The sequence below is a fragment of the Aedes albopictus genome, chromosome 1 (genome assembly GCF_035046485.1).
Source record: "Aedes albopictus strain Foshan chromosome 1, AalbF5, whole genome shotgun sequence".
Lineage (NCBI taxonomy): Eukaryota > Metazoa > Arthropoda > Insecta > Diptera > Culicidae > Aedes > Aedes albopictus.
This window is the reverse complement of record NC_085136.1, coordinates 187,618,398-187,641,012: the sequence shown is the minus strand read 5'-3', so window position 1 is coordinate 187,641,012 and position 22,615 is coordinate 187,618,398. Positions and strand designations below refer to the sequence as shown.

Below are 22,615 nucleotides of genomic sequence, written 5' to 3'. Positions count from 1 at the left end.
ATATTTTTTTTTAGATATGTTTTCTGGAACTTTGAATTATTGATAATCTTTGAGTTGGCTCTACATTAAAAAATAAATCTGGCGGCCAGGGGGGGCCACGGCCCCCCCTGCCCCCCTCTGGCTACGCCCATGATCAGGGATTTCTTTCGGGATTTGTTCCGGGATTCTTTTACGGATTATGAGATTGCTTCAGGGATCCCTCCAGGATTCTACCGTGGTTCCATTTGGGATTCGTTTCGGGCTTCCTTCCGGGATTCCTTCAGAAATTTCTTTTTTAGGCATTCCTCCTGGGGTTCATTCAGGAGTTTCTCCAGGAATTCTTTCACGAATTCCTTCCGTGATTCCTTTTAAAAATCCTCCTGGGATCTTTTCATTAATTTCTCCCAGGTTTTCTTTGGAGATTCCTTCAGAGATTCTTTCAAGGGAACCTCCCGGAAATTCTTCCGTGATTCCTTCTGAGATTTCTTCATTCCTGAGAACTGAGGAATTACTATGGCAATTCCAACTGGATTTTTTTTCAGTGATTCATTCAGAAATTTCTCCCGTGATTCCATAATTGATTTTTTCAGGATTTACTTTAAAAATTTATCCTGTTGCTCCTTTGCAATTTCAACCGAGTTTTTTTTTTTTGCACCGACTTTTCAAACCCTCTAACTAAGCAGAATGCCCTCTTCGAATAAGTGTAATCAGTTTTGTACCTTTCAAATCCGCCCTATTTTCTTTATTAATTCCTTCCGGGATTTCTTCTGGGATTCTTTCAAGGAGTCCTCCGAGATTTTGAAAAAGTCTGCATATGACATTGTTTTAGGAATAACTCTAAGATACGTTCTCTAATTCCATCCACAAACGCCAGGAATGCTTCAGATATGTTTCCAGAATTTTGCCTGTCTTATCTCTCGGGAATTCTTCTGGGATTTTTCGGAGGCTTTTTTCATAGAGTCTGTCCAGAATTCCATCAGGAATTATATCCAGGATTCCTGCATCGAGTCCTCCCGGAGTTCTTTCATTGATTTTTCAAGGGTCATCTTAGGATTTTTTTCAAGTATTTCTTCAAAGATTCCACCGAGATTCCTTTACGCATTATTCCCGGGATTCCTTGATTTATTTCTACCAGATTTCTTTTAAAGATTTCTCCCGGGGTTTCTTTTGGATTTTTATTTTCAGTTATCCTCTCGCAATTCGTTTGGGGATTTCTGCTGGAAACTTTCAGGGATTCATTCAGAGATTTCGCCTTGGGATTCTTTCTTTGATTCTTCGAAGGATTCCTTTAGAAATTCCTCCCTTGATTGTTCCAGGGATTCTTTCAAATATCACCCTAGAATTCCTTTAGGATGTTTTCCTAGGCTTTCTTCAATTATTTCACCCGAGATTCTTTCAGGGATTCGCCGTGAGGGATTCTTCCCGAGGTTCTTTCAGGGTTTGGGTTTTTTTTTGAAATTCTTTCAATGATGGCTCCAAGAATCCTTTCGGGATTCCTCCAGAAATTCCCTCATGGAATCCTCTCAATATTTTTTCCAAGATTTTGCATGACATTACTGAGCATAGAAATATATTCATACCGCAATTCGTTTGGGGATTACTCCTGAAAACTTTCAGGGATTCATTTACAGATTTCTCCCAGGATTCTTTCTTTGATATTTCGAGAGTTACCTTTAGAAATTCCTCCTTGATTCCAGAGATTCCTTCAAACATTACCCCAGGATTCCTTTAGGGATTTTTCCTATTATTCCTTCAGTTATTTCTCTCGGGATTTTTTCATGGATTCCTCTCGAGATTCCTTCCTAGATTTCTCCTGAGATTCCTTTAGAGATTCCTTCCTACGATTATCTTGAGATTGCTTTCGGAATTCTGTTGGCATTGTCTCAGAGATTTTTCCAGGAATTCCTACCGTGATTTCTCTCGGATTTCTTTTTGGGGATTCCTCCTGTTTTCCCTTTCAAAATTCCTCCTAGGACAGTCTTTCATTTTTCATTATTTCCTGTTGCATTTGAGAGCGAGTGTTTCCCCTCTTCATCGAGGTGAATGTTAAAAGCGCGTTTTTTCAACGTTAAACGTATTGAAAATGCGTATAGATTTTGTAGAATATTTTAAAATATTTTTGAAAAGGGGCGTGATAAAATCGGAACAATACTGAATGAGAGTTGTGCTGAAATAGAACTTGAGAAAATTATTAAGTGTTGAAAACATACACTGAAGATTTTTTTTGAAACTACACCATTTCAACAATTTCCAATTTTCTTCGTAAAATCACGATTATTTTATTGAAAATTAAAAACAAATCATGGAAGATTAGAACTGTGAAATACCTTGCTTGTTCACGGGTTAAAATGAGATACTGTGTAATGGTCAAAGAAATATTTGTCCTGATAGCGTAAAACATGCCACTTATGGAATGTTATAAATTGCAGAATAATGTATTCAGTTTTCCGAATAAAAAAACTAAACCTTGCATGTTATGAGGATAACTTTAAAGGAACAGGAAGAATTTTACTTTTTGACTTAAAAAAAATTAACTTCACAAATAAGTTTGTAGTGTTTGCAGAATCGTTTTCCTTATTAGTTGCAATCGTAAATTGACATCTTGGCTATATAATTTTCATTCAACAAATCTATAATTGAATATCTGTGCATACTTCTTTCGAATTCTGACACTGGCAAGCTATCCACAATCCATCCATCAACCTCTGAAATCGCCGCAAAAGCAGCTATTCTAAACTGTTGCCTCGAGCACCACTAGGGTGCCCCTCAGCACAACGACATGGCTGCAACCAGTGACACCACAAATCCAATGGACGAAGGACTACAGGACCTGGGAGTGCCAGTGCCAGTTCAAACATTCCTCTGGCAGCAGATAGCCCCATTCATCCGGCCAAAGCTCGGCAAGTTACATGAAGCCAGCTGTATGGTAAGTGATAGGTTTCTGTCACATTTTGTTTTGGAAACAATGTTGAATGTATTTTATTGTTTTCACTAATAACATCTTTGTTTTTTGAACCGAATCCAATGACAACAAAATTTTGATGTAGGCTTCATTTTGATTATATATTGGAAGAAAATTTGCTTTAAATTGAAGCTTGACTAATAAACTAATGATAAATCGGTTATATGTGTAGTGTAGATTTATCGCTGTATATCTCGCCTGTGTATGTGCGATATTTCGCGTAAAGGATCCTTCCAAAAGCTTTACATGTAAAAACTTCTTTAAACAATACATTCATATCAGTAAAACTACTACTTTTGAGAACATAGGAACTACAACCAAGCTACGGTTTCCAATTGAAATGTGGTATTATTTTCAGAATATGAAGTTCACATTTAATCCATGATCCTTTTCTAAATTTAAATTTTATAAGATACCAACACAATTATGATTTTCGTCCGCGTTCATATCGTCGTAATTCCTAAAATTTCCCGTGACATTTAAAGCCCTCGTGATTTCTGATATTTCAATATTATAAATCATGCCAAAAATTTATAATACTCAACAATACTCTTGTGAATTACAATGATTTTATAATAACTGCTTTCACTCACATCCTTTGATCGTGGTAGCATATCTAAACAATTAAATAATTAGGATTGATTGCAGCCAAAGCTTTTCAAAGAATGTAGTCTAAGGCATCATAATTCATGATTTCCGTTCACTACGGTAAACAATGATCAACCAATCTATATCTGTGCGAATGTGTACCTCAATTACTAATGATAACAGTTATTCGCATCGATCTGCAAACGTTGAGTCCTGTGCAAAGGATTCAACAGAGGCCCGGCCTGTGCAACGGGGAAATATAGTGCCAACGGCTGTTATTATTTGATTATTACCACTTCACACTCGGCGTTCATGTCGTGCCAACAAGTTCACATTCGCTTCGATTCGCTGCCAAGTCGTCTTTCCGATTGGATTGGAATCTGCTCCACTACAAAATTTATAGGACACGTTTATGACGAAACAAGCTGATGAGGTTGGCTTAAGGAAAATTAAAACGAACATTGTCCTTTCATTTCCTTCTCTACACCAGCCGTTAAGTGTATGGTTTATTTCTTCATTTGTGTTTTTATGAATTGATTGCTTTTTGTTGCATTCTTACTTGTATATATGGTTACCCTCAATTGTACCTGTAAATAATAACTAAATGTATTTTCTTCCAAACAATGTTTTTCTGCTTTTTCTATTCTCTATGCGTCATCTGTGCATAAAACAATGTTTCAACAACATCGCTGTACTCGTTTAAAATTCTGTTTATATAAAACAATAACTGTGTGTAAAGTATTGTCAACATGCACCTGGACATCATGTAAGTGTAAATAATGTGCCGTTCTAAAATGCGTATTTTTGTGTCCTTGAATACTTGATATTCCAAGATGTGCTTTATTAATTCTGAAATAATGTCTCTTATATATTACACATAACAACCATTACAGAAACTAACAAACTCTAAGACACTGATCGGAATTGATCACCGCGGAATCTTTCTGATTTCAATAGATTGTCTCTTTCCGATGACGTCACCGAAAAAACCAATCAATTAAGGTGAATATATAACGAAGCCACCCCTCAAATTTTCAAGAGCACAAATCTGAAGAACCGAAAATTGGTTTGCGCTGAAAAGTTGATCGATTGGTAATCCGATGGTGGTGACCAATCGATCAACTTTTCAGGGCAAACTGACATTCGGTTCTTTAGATTTGTGCTTTTGAAAATTCAAGGTGCGGCTTCGTTTTATATTCACCTTAAATGAGAAACTCTAAAACAGTGTTGAAAAATCAAGAGGAAGTCATAATCTAGCACAAGACCACACATTTCGCAATTCAGTAATGGAATATGAATGGGTAGAGTAAATGATATGTGCACCTTTGGCAAGTAGTTATTCGGTAGAAGAAGGAAGAAGAAATTTAAACTGATCGTCTTTTAATGGTGGGATATACTTCAGCTCTTTTTAGTTATATGCCCTTCATCCTATTCTATAATTAGACCATTTAGGTTCCGAGTTCGTTTCGTTATGATGCGTGCTAACTCCGAACAAAAAACGGGTTAATCTCTCGTTAACCATTCTCGTTAAATATGCACTCTTAATCAATCAGTCGACGTAAGCCGAAGTCGATCAAAATTTCCTCACAAGCCTCAGATCACTTTGCGGTTTTTGACAAAGTTGATTATCATTTTATCATCGTTGGTTAGCCTGATAAAAAAAGACCATAAAAATACAACAGAGGCTGTTTTTAACAATACGTTGAAATGAATGGTACATAGCTACTATTTATTCAAATGTTTAAATCGATAGAGCAACAACAGATCCTGGGGTCTCCCACTATAACATTTATCATAAATTTTAATTTTACAATAGAAAATGGAAAGTATGTGTAAAACCAATAAAACAAAAAACAAATTTTATGGAAAAAGTTCAAGCCAACTACAATTGAGGGGCCCAGAATCAAAGGGGGTGTAAGTGATTATTTTGTTAATTTTAAGTTGAGCATATCTTCAAATTCTTCAGATTCCAAGCTTTCAGGAACTTTCTTAAGATTGTTTCTACGATGATTAGAAAAATTACAATAAATCAGAGAAAATTGAATTGATTTTGAAACTTCATACATTTAGTATGGGATGCAAAATTGGTCGAAAACTTTAAACCTAATTTACTCGGAAGTAGATTTTTGTCACTTACACCCCTTTGCTTCTAACCCCCTCAATTAATTTGGTGTTTTTATTGATGAAATCTCAAGCGCTGTAGACTTCATTGTTTACGTATTGTAGTTCCAATAGGGCATTTTCAGCACGAAAATACGTACCCAATGAGGTTTGTTGTGCAACAATAGAATTTGGCGTAATTCATCGGCGGGACACCCGGAACCGATATCGAAGCACTACCGTTAGTTTCAATGGATTGTTTCATAGGCATAATTTTTAATTTTTTGTTAATTCCGTTAATCAATATCAGTGTTCAATTTTTAAGCAAATCATCATGTTGAAGATGCAATGACATGTTTATAGTTACGATTTAGTTTTTTTTTAATTTATTGAAATGATTGTTATGGTAAATCATCTATCAGCTGCGCAAAAATTAATCCAGAATGGCCTCCTTAAGAAATTCTCGAAAGAAATTCTAGAGGAAATCCCAGTGGAACTTCTAGAGCATTTATCGAATAATCTCTTAAAGGAATTCCCGGAGGAACTCGTTTTATAACGAATTTCCAAAAAAAAAACATTTAAAGGAACGTTTGGAGAAACTCCTGGAAGAATTCCGGAAACAAATTCTAGAAGAACTCAGAGAAATTGCCGGAGGAACTCTCAGCGGAATTCACGGAAGAACTCCGAGAGAAATTTCCTGAGAAATTGTTAGAGGAATTACCGGAGGAACTCATAGAGGAATTTTCGGAAGAAACTCTGGTCATTCCTTGTGCAATTCCCAGAAATACTTTTAGCACAGACAAACAGACGCAACACTCTTCAAAACGACTTGGCACTTGCATTTACCGATCAATTCAAATTTTATTTAATTTGCGCGATTCTTCCACGAGGGGCGCTAGTGTTCGATCGCTTTGACGTTTGTCAGTGTATACGTTGCTGAATGATGCAAACGAAAATTACAGGCGATTTGTGTAGTAGTGTGCGTGATAGACAAACGTCAAATCGAAATCCATCATGGCCGACAGTGTGCTCATAAAAAGGAAACCGGGCAAAAGTTTTTGATGAATTTCCTCAAAGAGCTACGTCTGTTTGTCTCTGATTTTAGAGCAACTAGTAAATAAATTGCCGAAGGAGCTTTCGGAGGAACTCATAAAGATATTGCCGAAGAAATTCGGACAGGAATTTAAGGAAGAACTCGTAGAGAAACTACCAGAGGTATTCCTAGATGAGTTCCCGGACGAACTCTTAAAGGAATTTCCGGAAGAATTTCTTTAGGAGTTCCCGAAGAAATTCGTAAAGAAATTCCCTGAGGAACATAAAGGAGGTCGTAGAGGAACTCGTAGAGAAGTTCCCGAAGATACTCCTTAAAAAAATCCCGGATGAACTCCCACTTAAATTCCTGAGAGAAGTTGTAGAGAAATTCTCGATGGAACTCCTAGAAGAATTCTCAGGAAATTCATGAAGAAATTCCCGGGAGAACTTGTAGAGGAATTCCCGGATGAACTTCTAGGGAAATTCCCCCGAGATATTTTTAGAGTAATGAGCCATTTTACGAGACGTTTCGGATCAGCTGATCGCTCATTTCATGAATGATAATTTGACAGGAGGTTTCGCCCAAGCCCGTGAGTGTTAATATCAATATCAACACTGTTGTCGTTTCGTAAAATAGACTATTGCTGGGAGAACTTCTAAAGGAGCGTTTGGGGAAACTCCTGGATGTATTCCCGGAAGATATCTTGAAGGAACTGCTTAGTGGAATTCCCGGAGGAGCTCCTAAAGGAATTACTGAAGGAACTTTACAGGAATTTCCAGAAGAACTTCTAGAGGAACTTCCGGAGAATTATTATGAATTCTCGGAGGAAACTTTGACATACCCAGTGCAACTTCTAGATAAAACTTATAGAGCAACTCGTAGGGACCCATATAGCCGAGGCGGTAAACGCACGGGTATTCAGCATGACCATGCTGAGGGTGACGGGTTCGATTCCCGGTCGGTCCAGGATCTTTTCGTGAAGGAAATATCCCTGACTTCCTTGGGCATAGAGTATCTTCGTGCCTGCCACACGATATACGCATGCAAAATGGTCATTGGCAGAGGAAGCTCTCAGTTAATAACTGTGGAAGTGCTCATAGAACACTACCCAAGTAACAATTTCAATTCCTTTTAGATTTGATTATTTTTATGGAAGCTTTATCACAGCATGACCAATTCATGGAACATTTATAGTTGTTTTTATCAAGAGAAAACAATCGTCGTTCGTTTGCGGTTTTTAAGTTGTCTTCAAGTTAATTTTGAAATTCGCGCATAAAACAACTGAATTTACAAGAGCATTAAATCTTATAATAAGTTTTAAGGCGTATTTGAAGTTATTTTCAACACATAACATCAACATATTTTATTAAAAGTTTATGCTTCGTTTATTCAAATGCATTTCATCTGGCTAATCCTCCTTTAAAAACTTCTTGAAGCCTTCTATTCTTGAGCTAGAGCCATTACTCTGGAACAAGAACTATGCGAAATAATGATAAGACAACGAACTATTTTTCAATCCAAATAATGAATGTAACAAATTGGTTAAAAAACCACGTTCTCATGCAAATATAAACACCTAAACATGTTTGCTCACTGATAATTTAGCCATTCTTGTGCTAAAAAGTAATCATGTCAACGAAATAATGATTTTACGGCCAATCAAAAATGCGAGTAGCTGGCTGCTGTCGTCCTGCCTTCAACCAGTTTCTCACACAGGCCATAGCTATGCGAATTGAAAATGAAATGGGTACTCATATGCTGATTTATCGACCGTATTCTATTAATAACTTGATGATTTTGTGGCTATATCGGTCTCTTTCTACTCATAAGTATAAGGGAGTAGAGATCAAAGTGGATAATGAAATGATAGATATGATAGAATTCGCTAGGTAGCGAACAAGTGTGAAAATTGACTCTGCTCAAGCTGATGCCATATAGTGTAATTGTAGTAAGTTGCACTTCATTATTAATAGCAAAAATACAGGGAAACAAAATAGAATTGGCACATCTTGACGCGAAACACCGCGAAATGTACAGAGACAACTTTCTAGCATCGAAAACGTAAACAAACAATTGTCAAAGGCTGTTACACTTGTATAAAGGCAGACAATTAATCGTCCCATAATAAATTTAAAATTGTCCATAAATAATTCGAAAATTGCCAATAAATAAATAAGGGTGGAAGCAATAATAAACTGTAAAAGTTCCATAAACAATTCAAAAAGCGCATAAATAAATCAAAAATTCCCATAAATAATTGATTTTCGAGCAATAAAAAATGTCAGAATTTCCACAAATAAATCAACAATTGCAATAAAAAACTATATTTTTTCCAACAAAAAATTTCGAACATACTAGATCATAGAACTATGATAGAAAAACTGAAACTATTGTGCAATTTAACAGACAATCGCTTGCTGTCCGAACTCGCTGACGCTCGTCGGACTTTAAAAACGGATAACATCTCTGTTTGCATTATACCGGGCAAATTCTTGGATCTGTGGATTGCCTAGAATCGAATCGACACAGTTCCGGCGCATCGGATTTTGGAAACTTCGGCGGCCTTTTGCCGCCTCAGTTCCTCAATCCTCAATGCGGCTTCGCCGCATGGTACTTTTACTTTGCTCATTAGTTCGTATTTATTGCTAAATTTTCAATTGCTTTTTTGATGTTTTTCAATTGGAAATTTTTAAATTACTTATGGAAAAATCTGATTTATTTATGGAAAATTTAAACTTTTTTGTTGGAAAAAATATAGTTTTTTATTGCAATTGTTGATTTATTTGTGGAATTTCTGACATTTTTTATTGCTCAAAAATCAATTATTTATGGGAAGTTTTGATTTATTTATGCACTTTTTGATTTGTTTATGGAAATTTTGTAGTTTATTATTGCTCCCACCCCTACTTTTTTATTGGCAAATTCTGATTTTGTTATGGAAAATTATCACTTTTTTATGAGTCGTTTATATTTTAGCCACTTGTATAAAACGAATAAGTTTCATTTAAGACGAACAAATCTGCCTTAAGATCATAACTAGTAAAACAATCTTCAATAAAGGCTGTAGCGTTCATGCAAGGTGACTTGGTTCCATCATTGTTTTGAGGGGGTTTGAATTAAAGGTAATAACAATTGATGGCGGCTGCATGAGTTTTGTTCGCTTGCAGCGGCAGCCATGCTTAGAAAGAAATGAAAAAGTGGCGTAGCCTTTTGTTTTTAAAGGAAATTTATGTCTTCTTATATTAATGATTGATATTATTTTTGAGGCGCTTTGTAATTTTCATATGTTTTGGGTGGCATATCAACGAAAAAGTGAGTATGGCACGGAAAATTTCGATTCCCTGTCATCAATGATCTGTCAGGCAATTTAAATGTTTTAGCCATTTCAATTTGATGAAAATTAATTCGCAGTTCAATTAATATTTCATCCATGAAACAAAACTTGTTTGCATCTGCATAATGATTAGGTAAAAGATTTCATTTATAATGCACTGTTGACACTTTTGAGAAAGACAGCTAAAAGATCAACATGCCTCAAGATATTCTTGTTAAAGTTTCATGAAGTTCTTATAATCAATCATCAGCGCATGTACATAAATACAACTAGTTTCAAAGCAGTCTTCAAAAACAGCTTTGAAGATCTCCTGAAGAGTGGGCCAGATTAGTCTTATGGATATTTTATACCTATTTTATCTCAGATTTGCAGAACAAAGAGCTTTATTGCTAAGTTTTATTATTCTTTCTTAGAAATTACTTCAGGATTGCCACAAAAGTATAATTGTTACTTGGGTATGCTGAGAAGCAGGCTTTGTCCCAATGAGGACGTTACGTCAAGAAGAGAGAGAGCAACTCGTGTTGAACTTACCTGGGGAACTTCTTCCCGGTGAAACTCCCGAAGATGTTTGAATTCACTGAAGTACTCCCAGACGAATTCCTTAAGAACTTCTAGAGGCAGTCACGGTGAAACTCTTAGTGTAATTCCCGAAAAAAAAAATCGGTAAGGAATCTCCGAAGGAACTCGTAGAGGAATTCCCGGAGGAATTCCTGGAGCAAATCCTAGATAAATTCCCACAGGAACTTTTAAAACAAACCTCTGGAAGAATTTCAGGAAGAACTCTTAAAGAAACTTCTGGAAGAAATCCAGGAAGAACTGCTAAAGAAATTGCCGGAAGAGCTCCCAGAAGAATTCCCGGAAGAACTTCTAGAGGAATTACCAGAGCAAACTTCTGGTATTTCCAGTGCAATTTCTATGAACTCTTAAAGAAATTCCCGTATAAATTCGTAAAGGAATTCCCGGATGAACTCGTTGAAGAACTCGAGGAGAAATTTCCGAAGGTGCTCCTTGAGGAAGTGCCGGACGAGCTCCTAAAGGAATTCCCAGGAAGAACTTCTAGAGGAATTGACGAAGGATCTCCTAAAAGAATACCCGAAGTAACTTTTAGATGAATTTCTAGAAGAAGTACTACAAAAAGTCCCAGTGAAACTTCTGTAGCAATGCCCAGAGAAACTCCTAGAGGATGTCTCGAAGGAAACTCTCGGAATTCCAGAAGAACCTTCAGAGGAACTCCTAGCGGAATTCTTGGCGAAATTGCTGGAAGAATCCTCAAAAGAGTTGCTGGAGAAGTTCATCTCTTCTGGAGATGAACACGACAAAAACGTGTTTTTTTAGAATCACTAGCATTTCTTTAATCTTCGGAATCCGTAGATTCTTTCTAGGATAAACTTTTTCACTTTCAAAACATCGTTGACGCGACATGCGAAGTTTAGAATTTAAAACAACTACCGGTGGAACTGAGCGTAATTTGATCTATATTTAGCGTTCCAAATTTTAAGAACTGTTATAAATTTGGATCATAAAAATGAACCACTGCTGAAAACGACCTTACATTTGCTAAGTATGCATATGACTCCAATGAATTGCTTGAAATAAATCAAAAAATAATATAACGTTTCAATGTGTTTTGAGATCGGCGTGGAAAATTTGAGTTCGGCGGCGTAATTGGCGGTGCGCCGAAAAATAATCGGCAGCGGCGCCGGCGTGGCGCGGCAGCGCACACCTCTACTTTAAACTCCATTCAGAGAAAACAACCAGACAAACCACAATATGGTTCAGGCTCTATGAATTAATGAGACGATCTAAGTCTTGCTTACATATCGGCTTCTTCATTTCTTTTAATTCCACAGTGCACTGGAACCCAAAATAGCTTCACCTGATTACGGCAAGCTAACTGTTGAAGTGACTGAATACACTCCCAAACATGTTTAAAAGTGCATGTTGCTGATTTCAATGCTGATTTGGAGCTGCTTGGCTATCAGACATCATGCAAATTGTTGAATGTCTGTTGTTTCTGCGTAAGCAACTAATACTACATTCTTAAATCGCCTGGATTTCAGCTTGAAAAACTGTAGGCCATTTGCCCATAGGAATTGATATGTTGATCCCGGGGCCAGTCACTCCTGCGCCTACTTGATCGTTCAATTTCGATCAATCAGTATAAAATACGATTGATCCTGGGCTCCTGGGTGTAGTTCTGGGCCACCATTTGTCCACAGATTTCGCCCAGGATTAATCACTTCAAAAGAGCGTTCAAAATTGTATCTTTTGCTCATCCAATCACTATTATTTACGATCAGAAAGCCGATACTAATTGTTTTCAGAATAATGAGATGCCCTTTCAGGTCACCATCAAATTGTTGTGTAGTTCATTTGAGCTTCAATGCACTCTTTGCAGCTTCTAATTGAACAAATTGATGCAGCGGAAGTAGGTGAAGTAAAGTGTCAAGTGCTTTAGATGGTGTACTTCGCATTGCACCAGTAATTGAAAGAATAGCTTATCTTTGAAGTTTTTCCAGTTTCTTCTGTGCTAATCTTTCATTTGTTTTAGGCCACCAGGCCAGTGACGCATAGGTAACTCTGGGTCTCACAATTGCCGAGTAAATCCAGTGGATCATTTTCGGTTTCAATCCCCACTTTTTACCAAAAGATTTTTTTTACTGATCCATAGAGCGTTTGTAGCTTTACCAACTACATGCTCAAGATGTAAATTACAATTTAGTTTGCTGTCGTGTCCAAGATATTTGACCTTATTTGAAAGTTCTAAGTTAGTAATTGATAATTTTCTCCGTCGTGTAAATGGGATGATCGTGGTTTTAGAAGGATTTATGTTCAATCCTTCCTTATCGCACCACGAGGAGACTAAATTTAAGGCAGTTTGCATTCTGTTAGTGGAAACGTTGTCATATTTACCACGAACAATTATTACTATGTCATCAACGAAGCCAATTATTTCGAAGCTCTGTGCTTCCAGTTTTTTTAGAAGATCATCAACTATCAAAGACCACAATGGAGGTGATAGTACGCCTCCTTGTGGGCACCCTTTTACTGCTCTAACGGTCATCGAGCATAGTTGATTGGTATATATAATTTGACCCTCAGTGAAAGTCAATTTTGAAGTGAAAGCTTTTGCATTGCACCTAGTGTACGAGAAAGGCACAATATGTTATGATCATTCCGGTTTCATTAAAATAAATGAATAAAAAAAAACTTTAAAGAACTTTTCAGATAATAAGCCTGTTGGAGACCATGATTCGTTAAAACATGGAGTGGGTAACGTCAAATGCATGAAAATGAGAATTAAAAACCATTTTCGTATTATTGTCTGCCGCACCCTGTAGCAGATGAGAGCAGGGAAAAGGCTGGTCAAATTCCACGCTCTATACAAATTTTTGAAATTGTGTATGGGCAAACGTCCATGAAAGTAGAGCAGAGGTCTAAAATGAGTGCCCAGACAACCAGTGATCGCATAAGATGTTGCATAAGATGATAAAGTGGAGGCCATATGCATGCATGTCTCTATTTAGGCGCATGTAAAATGTACGCTTATCGCCTCCACTTTAACATCTTATGCAACATCTTATACAATCACTGGTTGACTTGGTGGATAACTGACACTGAGGAAGATTACAGGTGATAGTCGAAATGCGCGTGTCTGTCAAAGGACAGGCAAAATATGGCGGAATTAAAAGGCACAAAACTGATTACACTCATTCGAATATGATCCTATTATATTCATTCGAATCATTATAACACGCTAAAATAAATGGTTGTTACCATTAATTCAATTGTTTAAAACAATAGAGTAACAACAGACCCTATTATTTTCCACCTTAGCATGTATTATAAATGTCACTTTTACAATAGAAAATGGGGGTTGTTATGTATCTTTACCATAAAAAAAATCCAAATTTTCTGGAGCAAATTCAAGTCAACTACCATTTATTTATGGTGTTTTTATTATTGGAATCTCTAGTGCCATTGATTTTATTGTGCACGTCCCAATATAGCATTTTCAGCAGGAAAAAACGTACACAATTTAATTTGTTGTTGAACAGGTAAATTTACCATTATTCAATGGTAGTTGATGGTGATTTTATTGGACATTTTTATCAGGGATGGAAATGGGAGCACTCTACTGAAGATGGGTTCCATTTCCCAATTTTAGGCAAAATTTGATGTTTAAATTAGTGCAACCAACTCTTGCGAACGTGATATTTTATTCACCAAATGTTTGCATCATTAAAGGTTGAAAAGTATCAACTATGGCCAATTATAGTACCTCAAAGCCACAACAGGTACGCTGACAGTATGTGACAAGCAATAACATGACAAACAAAAATCTGCCCACGCTTTTCCTAATAATCAGAAATGGGAGCGTGGTCTGGGGGATGTCACTCCTCGAAGTTCAAAGGGTTATTGTTAACCCCGTTCGATAAAGGATGATAAGATATGAATAGCGGTGAAAAGCATCATGCTCTTTACGGAAATGATCCAAAAACGAAGCAAAATCTTTGCACACACACTCGGGATCCAACAAACAGCGAACTCCTCTCGCTTACTCCAATTGAGAACCACAGTAAAACAAAATGTGGGGGCGTCCATAAATGACGTAACTTTTTAAGCGATTTTCAATACCCCCTCCCTCCTCGTAGCATTTTGTCACAAATTCGGACCCCCCCTATAAATGACGCAGCTTATTAACTCCCTTCTCCCCCTCAACAAAATGTTCATGTCAAAAAGCAAAACAAAACACTCGAACTCAGTTCTGATTTCAATTTTAACCCGGGAGCGGTCACGCCGTGTACTGAGTACACTCACCATTGAAAATGCACGCATGTGGTACACAGCGTTTGTGTGGCGTCGCTGCAGTCAAAGCCGCGACTGCTCGAGGGTTAACTTGTATGTTTAACTAATATTATGAAACAACAATAACAAGAAAATTGCCGACTTGCCGACTGCCAAGTTCAGATCGCCGACATCAAGACCATAAGTGCAACCAGTGGAAATTATCACCAAAGCTAATGACTCAATAAACCATCCATCGTTCTGCTTGATGCCGAAGAACAGGAAGTTGATGCTCTTTCGAAGATATTAGTTTGCATAGGTACTAATAAATCTGTTAAGAATATTAAATTGATTTAATTAGAATAAAATACACCATGGCATTTGAGGGACCCTGCAGGAATTTCTTCTAAAATTCTTTCAGCAGTTCATTTTGGAATTCCTCAAGGAGTTTTTTTTTTTTTTTGATTCCAATTTTTAAGCATTTCTCCCTTTTTACTTCCTCCAGCCCTTCCTTTTGAGGTATCTCCAAAAATTTCCCTTGGGATTCCATTTGAGAATTCCTCCTTCTATTCCTTCAGCGGTTCCTTCAGAGATACCTCCAAGAATTCCTTCCGGAGTTTCTTCTTAGATTCCACCAAAAGTTCATTCTGAGATTTCTCCGGAAGTATTTATTTTTCTAATGTTTTTTTAAGTACATCTATAGTTTCCTTCAGGAGTTCTTTCAAGGTTTTCTTCTCCTCTCTTTCACCAGCAGTTTCTTCGGACATCTCTTCAGGGATTTTAGTCGGAATTTCATTTGAGATTCCATCAGAACTTCTTTCTGGGATTTCTAAAGAAGTTCATTTCGGGATTCCTTCAGGAGTTCCTTCTTGGTTTCCTTCAGGAATTCGCTCGGATATTCATTCCGAGAACTCTGCAGGAAACCCCTCTGGAACTCTTTCAAAACCCATCCAGGAGGATTCCTCCAGGAGTTCTTTTTTGGATTCCTTCAGGAATTTCTTCCTGGGTTCTTCTGGGAGTTTCTTCTGGCATTCCTCGAGAACTTCTTTCTAGGATTTATTCAGGATTTTTTGCTGGACTTCTCCAGGAACTTTTTACAACATTCCATGTATTCCAGCAGCATCCATTTGCTCCTTCAGGATTTATCCACGATCTCTTAGAATTCCGCGAGGAATCCCTTTACGGGTTCCTTCCATAGTTCCTTCTGGAATTCGTCCAGGATTTTCTTTCTTAGATTTCACCAGGAGTTCTATCTGGATATCTTCCGAGATTTCCCACAAGTTATTTTCCAGATTGCTACAAAAATGCCTTCCAGGATTCCACCAAAAATTTCTTCCGTGTTTTCTACAGAAATTGAGCCGGGAATTCCTCTGAGATTCTTCCAAGAGTTTATTCAAGATTTCTCCGTTCCAAATAGAATTGCTCCAGGAACTCTTCATGGAAATTTCTCTATGATTTCCTTTCAAGATTCCTCCAAAAGTTTCTTCTGAAATTCTTCTGGAAGTTCCTTCAGGAATTCCTTCTGAGATTCCTGAGATTGGAATGTTTTCAGATCTTTTTTTTTTCTGGGACTCCCAGCAGGAATTCCTGTGGGAATGTTATCCTTCTCCTGTTGAGGAAAACTATAAAGAACACCATGAGAAATTCCTTACAAAGCTACTAGAGGAGCTCCTAAAGAAATTTTTGGAGGAATTTTACGAGGAAGTCCTGTAGAAACTATACTCCTGAAACAATGCCATAATGCCAAAAACTTAAAGAAAATCCTTTGCAACCTCAGCGGTGTGCAGTGCCCTATAGCAAGCAGCAAACTATTGGTAGTGAGAATATACGAAATACTTTTTCAATAGGCTTAGTAGAAAGCTACGTCTCCAGTTAGCCTAGTGGTTAAGGCTATGGATCGCCAATCCGGAGACGGCGGGTTCGATTCCCGTTCTGGTCGGGAAAATTGCCACACAATGTACAAATTCATGCACTGGCAGGCAAAGACAGCCCTTCAATTAATAACTGTGGAAGTGCTCAAAAGAACACTAAGTTGAAGAGAGGCAAGCCAAGTTCCAATGCGAACGTCGAGCCATAAAGAAGAAGAAAGCTACGTAGCATATCACACATCGTCACAAAATCACAAACCAATGTATGAAACCAAAACAAGACGAAAACAAATTATTTCTTTCCTATTCGTATTCCATTCTAACAGACTATTCGTTTATCGCTCGCTTTATTTTCTCTTCTCTGTATCCGCAATTGGGATATCAAGTATTCAGGGCAGCCACATTATACAAGATAGTTTATTGCCAACCATTTTCATGATGAGAGTTGTCTGATCATTCTATTCTCATTCTCATTTCATCGTCATCATCCTTTCACAAACTTAATTCCATGAATTCTTCGCTGACTATCATTCGAATATCCCTCTGCCGTTGGGGCTGTTATCCTTGTCCAGGAGCTGAAGGAGGCGTGCAAGGTATGATTTAGCTGATTCGATTATGGGGTGATAAACCGAGAGAAATAATGAATTTTTTATTTGTTTCCGCCCGGTACTCCCGCGATGTTATAGTCGTTCGAAAAGTCGCTGGTGCAAAACATGTTCTATGGGTTGTCACCATCGCTCGAATCGGCACTGAAATCAATTCCCCGCTGGAGACTGGTCCAGGCCGCCTTACCGCACGTCATGCACTGTGCCGGTGCACTCATGCACAATCGGTAACCACCCACCAATCAAGAACTAGGGTGTTGTTCCAAACCGAACGATGTGTTTTTGTCTTTCAGGGTGAAGGATTTACAACCGCTGGGGGCAGCCGAGACGAAAATACTTTACACGCTCCATTGGATTTTACTGTTTGCAGCCGAAGAATGTGCCGACGACGATTTGGAAGCAAACAAGGAAGTCAAAGCCAAGCAGAGCTATTTGTTCTCTATACCCACTATTTCGGTAGGAAAGATGCTAGATCATTATATTCCTTAGGAAGCGATTCTTGGAATGTTTACTAAAAAGAATAGTAATTAAAACAAAATAAAAAGTTCACCAATGGAAATGAATATTTGATCACGATAATGATCAAATGAAATCTTTTTCAAGAATCGCTTAAGCAGAATATCTGTACAAGTAATCAAAACTTCTTCATATTGAATAACATCTATTTTGATCCCATGCAGCTATTCGTTTATTTATTTGCTCCTATCGCTCATATGCTAAAAGAATCCGACTTTCAAAACATTCGACTGGAAAATGGATTGAAAATGTGGCAAGGAATGTGGGAATATCGAGCACCGAACGCTCCCTGTTTTACAGCACCTGTGAAACCCAAAGCACGAAATTTCCTCAACTCAGTCAGTACAACACCATCTGTGGAAGTATTTTCACCAAGTAATAACCTCCATCAAGCATCTCCCCATACCAGAATGCAAAATCACCTCTCAATCATTCTACAGAAAAACCGGAAACTGCGCAGCACGGAATCGACTCACCTCCAAGTATCTCGTTTTCCGAAACTCCTAAACATGACGACGAGTTGTCCTACATATCGTCACCGAAGGACTCCGTATTTCCCGAAACCATACCTGAGGAAGCGTCTAGCGTTGAAGAGGAGAGAGTCGTTATTTTTCAGTTGCCCGTGGGTGGTAATTTGGCGGATTCATCGTTCTATACTGCAGATGCCAGTCTGCTGCATCAATCCACTAGTCGGAAAGCAGCGAAGCCGATGCCTTTCGGCGGAAGAGAACGACCAGATAAAATAGCGACCAAATTCGACTTCGACCGGATTGATACGTATAGTGTAAGTATGGCAGTCTAAACACAAAATATGGAATATAGCCAGTGGAGGTTGGGAGAGCGGTTGTACCCTTTAGAAATGTATACTAAAAATGGTAAATTCAAAACCTAATTCTATTCTCAAGAAAACAAAAACACAAATGTTGCAATTCCAACACGAATTTTTAAAGGTAAAGTCGAAAATCCTGAAATTCGAGTTTAAAAACATTTTTTGAATCACAAATGAGAGGAAATTTTGTGAGGAACAAAACAATTTCAGAAAAGAATTGAAATGAATTATCCGTATCTGTTTTACTTTTTTCGTGATTTCTAGAACGCATTTCCGACAAATACTCATTTTTCAAGTACTTTTCATCCATTATATGGCAAATTAACCCCCGATAAAACTATTGGCTCTTAGCATCAAATGACGACCCTTAGCTTTTATTTAGTGGGTGACTCATCGATTCTGTTTTTTTAATCCTCGATTTTTAACTCAATCGCGCTGTTGTATTTTGTACACTGTTTTTTAACCCTCGATTTTTAACAAAATCGCGCTATTGTATTTTGTACAACACGTTGAAGAAATCTCGCTGGTGCTGGCGGTGGTGGCCAACCGCGCGAGTTACGGAAGGTTAATAATATTCTCCTACCATAGATACCGTGTTTATTATGTTTGCGAGAGTATACATAAAATCACCCAATATTGTAAGTGTATACTTCGAGTTTTCGTAATAGTAGTAACTATTATCTCTCATTTTTTCTTACCATTTATGCACTACAGAAAGGGGAGGACTCCAAGCCCAAAACAAGTTCTTCTACAGAGCGAGAGTCATTGGAAACAGACCCAAAATCCCCACAGTGCACAAAAGGAGACGTCGCAGCGGCTACATTTCTTGATGTAGCTGTGCTGCGATGCTTGTTCATATCCCACTGGCAAGAAGACGGAGTGTACTGGAGTTTGCATTACTTGAATAACAGGTACGTTAGCTGATGCTTATGGTGATCATTACTACAACCCTTACTCTCTTTCCTTCAAGACTACGAGACATCAGCGAAGAAACATCGATACCACCTTCGCAGCCAAGACGGCGATCAAATTCACTGCCGATCCCGCAGATAGAAATTTCCCTATACCAAGGGCCAAATAGTAGCAACCGTGACAGCCCAAGTACGGGATCGATCAACAAAGACTACATAGAGGTACCTGAACCACCGATCAGTTCACTTCTTATCGATTCACCCTATCATGAGACGAAGCCGTCCAACGACGAACAAAGCACCCCTACCGCTGAACGCAAGGGCAGCGAGAAAAAGCGACGCGTGAAAATGGCCGACTTGAGGACACTGATTGAGACACGGATTTTGTCCAAGTCTGACCGAGGTCTCGAGAAAATCGGCCTGGATGTTGGCGCCAATGGAAAACGACTACAACATTTGGTAAATAATGGATAAAAGCTGGTATAACAAAAGACGCTGTTCATAATCTTGCAATATCCTATAGGATTCTCATCGCAGTTTAGATACAGGAGAGAAACAATTATCTAGATCCGCATCCATGATTTCCCGCGCACCCTCAACCAACCTTGTTAAAGGAAAAAGCATGCCCAGTCTAAGGTAAGCTACAAAAGCTGCATTGATTGCTTCCTTAACAGGTTCAATTATAGAAATATATACTCACAAGTCTTACGCGTATTTTCTACTATTGTATCTTTCGATCTAACACATTCTCTTCCAAACCATTTCAATGGTATCAACTCGACTATGTCTATAACATGATTTTAAAATGATACAAATATACCAGCTGTCTTCTAGATAGCGGGTAAGTTTCTACAGTACCCCCTAACATCAACTTCCTGTTTGCACCATCTGTCATCTAGCACCCACTAACCAACAAACTATTCCGCTCCTTTTAATTGGAATTTGTGTGCTGAATGTTTCAAAATTCAACCAATCCTAAAATTTGGTCTTCTCACCTCACCAGTTGTTCAGTGTTTTCAAAGCCCTTAATATATACCATCCCACAACCACCCATGCTGACTCACCCATCCGTGCGCTATTGATTTCAATGATCGTTGTACTGAAAGATTCCACAGGTATGTCGAACCACCCAAAGTGATAAGGAACCCTCAACCACCAGCCAACCCACCACGTCCAGTGCAGCAGACTTCGCGTTACCCGATCATCACCGTTACCGAACACACACCGACCCCATCACCGGATTATCTCAAGAGGCAGGTTAGTATGTGGGTCGTATAACCATAAGGGGTGGATAATTTGTTTTGAATTCTAGGACCCTATTAAAAATTGACATTTCTGGGTTAACTTGAACATACAAAACTGTATCTGTAATTTATTTCTTTTTTATATATAAAATTTGTATCAATTCAAAATCACGAGGCAACTAGAAATGTTGACGTTTAAAGCTGGGAACCCTATCGGCCACATGACGGATCATAAAACCACCAATAGCGAGTGGGAGCAATTATCCTATATTCCCAATTATCGCCCCTCAGGGATCCATCGATTCTCAACTGGATGCGCTCAGCATTGGAGGCAGCACAGGAGTTTTCAAGAGCCAAATGCTAAGGTCACACACCGATTCGCACATAGGTACCGATATATGACACAGTGTTCACTGAGAGATGAAACAAGAAGCAAACAACGACGATACATTCCATTTTCTCAACAGGTTATAACAGCGGAGCAGACGAAACGGAAGCGCCGGGCTCGAGTTTCTACATTACCAAGGAGGGTGGCATCGATTACGAAATTGTCCTTCTGGCGGTGCACTGTGTATTCAAGCGCGACTCTAACATTTGCACTTTACGAGTGCTGGAAACAGGGTTGAATATATGCGAACTGCTGTTGGACTTGGGCGTGTTGAAACTGGGTGAACATGCCCACACGCTGGCAATGGGGATTGTCAAGCGAGCACTGCTACACCTAGGGTGTCCCCATGGCTGCAACGATGGTACGTATGTATCTGCCAGGCTTGATGTGTTCATTTAGGATGCCATAAATATTTAAAGGCAAATGAACTGTTGCATGTGTTTTACCATCTTTAAAAATCCGCGTTTGTTGTGTTGATCCTTGTACAAAATATCTAACGGTTTTTATTTCACGTTCGAGGTATTCGCTTCCACATTTAAAGTTAACGAATGGGATAAATGGAAATTATGGATCTATGGAAATTACCTTAGCAACGTTATTCACTTTACTACTACATTACTTACTTACTTACTTACTTACTTACTTACTTACTTACTTACTTACTTACTTACTTACTTACTTACTTACTTACTTACTTACTTACTTACTTACTTACTTACTTACTTACTTACTTACTTACTTACTTACTTACTTACTTACTTACTTACTTACTTACTTACTTACTTACTTACTTACTTACTTACTTACTTACTTACTTACTTACTTACTTACTTACTTACTTACTTACTTACTTACTTACTTACTTACTTACTTACTTACTTACTTACTTACTTACTTACTTACTTACTTACTTACTTACTTACTTACTTACTTACTTACTTACTTACTTACTTACTTACTTACTTACTTACTTACTTACTTACTTACTTACTTACTTACTTACTTACTTACTTACTTACTTACTTACTTACTTACTTACTTACTTACTTACTTACTTACTTACTTACTTACTTACTTACTTACTTACTTACTTACTTACTTACTTACTTACTTACTTACTTACTTACTTACTTACTTACTTACTTACTTACTTACTTACTTACTTACTTACTTACTTACTTACTTACTTACTTACTTACTTACTTACTTACTTACTTACTTACTTACTTACTTACTTACTTACTTACTTACTTACTTACTTACTTACTTACTTACTTACTTACTTACTTACTTACTTACTTACTTACTTACTTACTTACTTACTTACTTACTTACTTACTTACTTACTTACTTACTTACTTACTTACTTACTTACTTACTTACTTACTTACTTACTTACTTACTTACATACATACTTACTTTTTACCAGCAATCATGCTACTCCATTGGCATGATTCAAAACAGGCAAAT

The 22,615-nt window shown here is 37.7% G+C and overlaps 1 protein-coding gene across 3 annotated transcripts in view; it reads left to right on the top strand.

Moving 5' to 3' along the window:
• The window catches only part of LOC109419360 (protein unc-80 homolog), a 68,318-nt gene that overhangs the window by 6,019 nt on the left and 39,684 nt on the right, over positions 1–22,615 (top strand). The window contains exons 2-15 of one of the 3 annotated variants that reach the window (XM_029852144.2): positions 2,660–2,905; positions 4,269–4,295; positions 17,225–17,245; positions 17,339–17,484; positions 17,551–17,713; positions 17,938–18,148; positions 18,214–18,557; positions 19,317–19,513; positions 19,573–19,972; positions 20,037–20,149; positions 20,337–20,354; positions 20,620–20,770; positions 21,049–21,145; positions 21,225–21,506. In XM_029852144.2, the coding sequence (XP_029708004.2) occupies positions 2,759–2,905; positions 4,269–4,295; positions 17,225–17,245; positions 17,339–17,484; positions 17,551–17,713; positions 17,938–18,148; positions 18,214–18,557; positions 19,317–19,513; positions 19,573–19,972; positions 20,037–20,149; positions 20,337–20,354; positions 20,620–20,770; positions 21,049–21,145; positions 21,225–21,506 (2,317 nt within the window). In that variant the 5' untranslated portion in view covers positions 2,660–2,758. The remainder of the gene's footprint in view (positions 1–2,659; positions 2,906–4,268; positions 4,296–17,224; positions 17,246–17,338; positions 17,485–17,550; positions 17,714–17,937; positions 18,149–18,213; positions 18,558–19,316; positions 19,514–19,572; positions 19,973–20,036; positions 20,150–20,336; positions 20,355–20,619; positions 20,771–21,048; positions 21,146–21,224; positions 21,507–22,615) is intronic. The other 2 variants (XM_062846007.1, XM_029852145.2) reach the window with 2 other exon arrangements.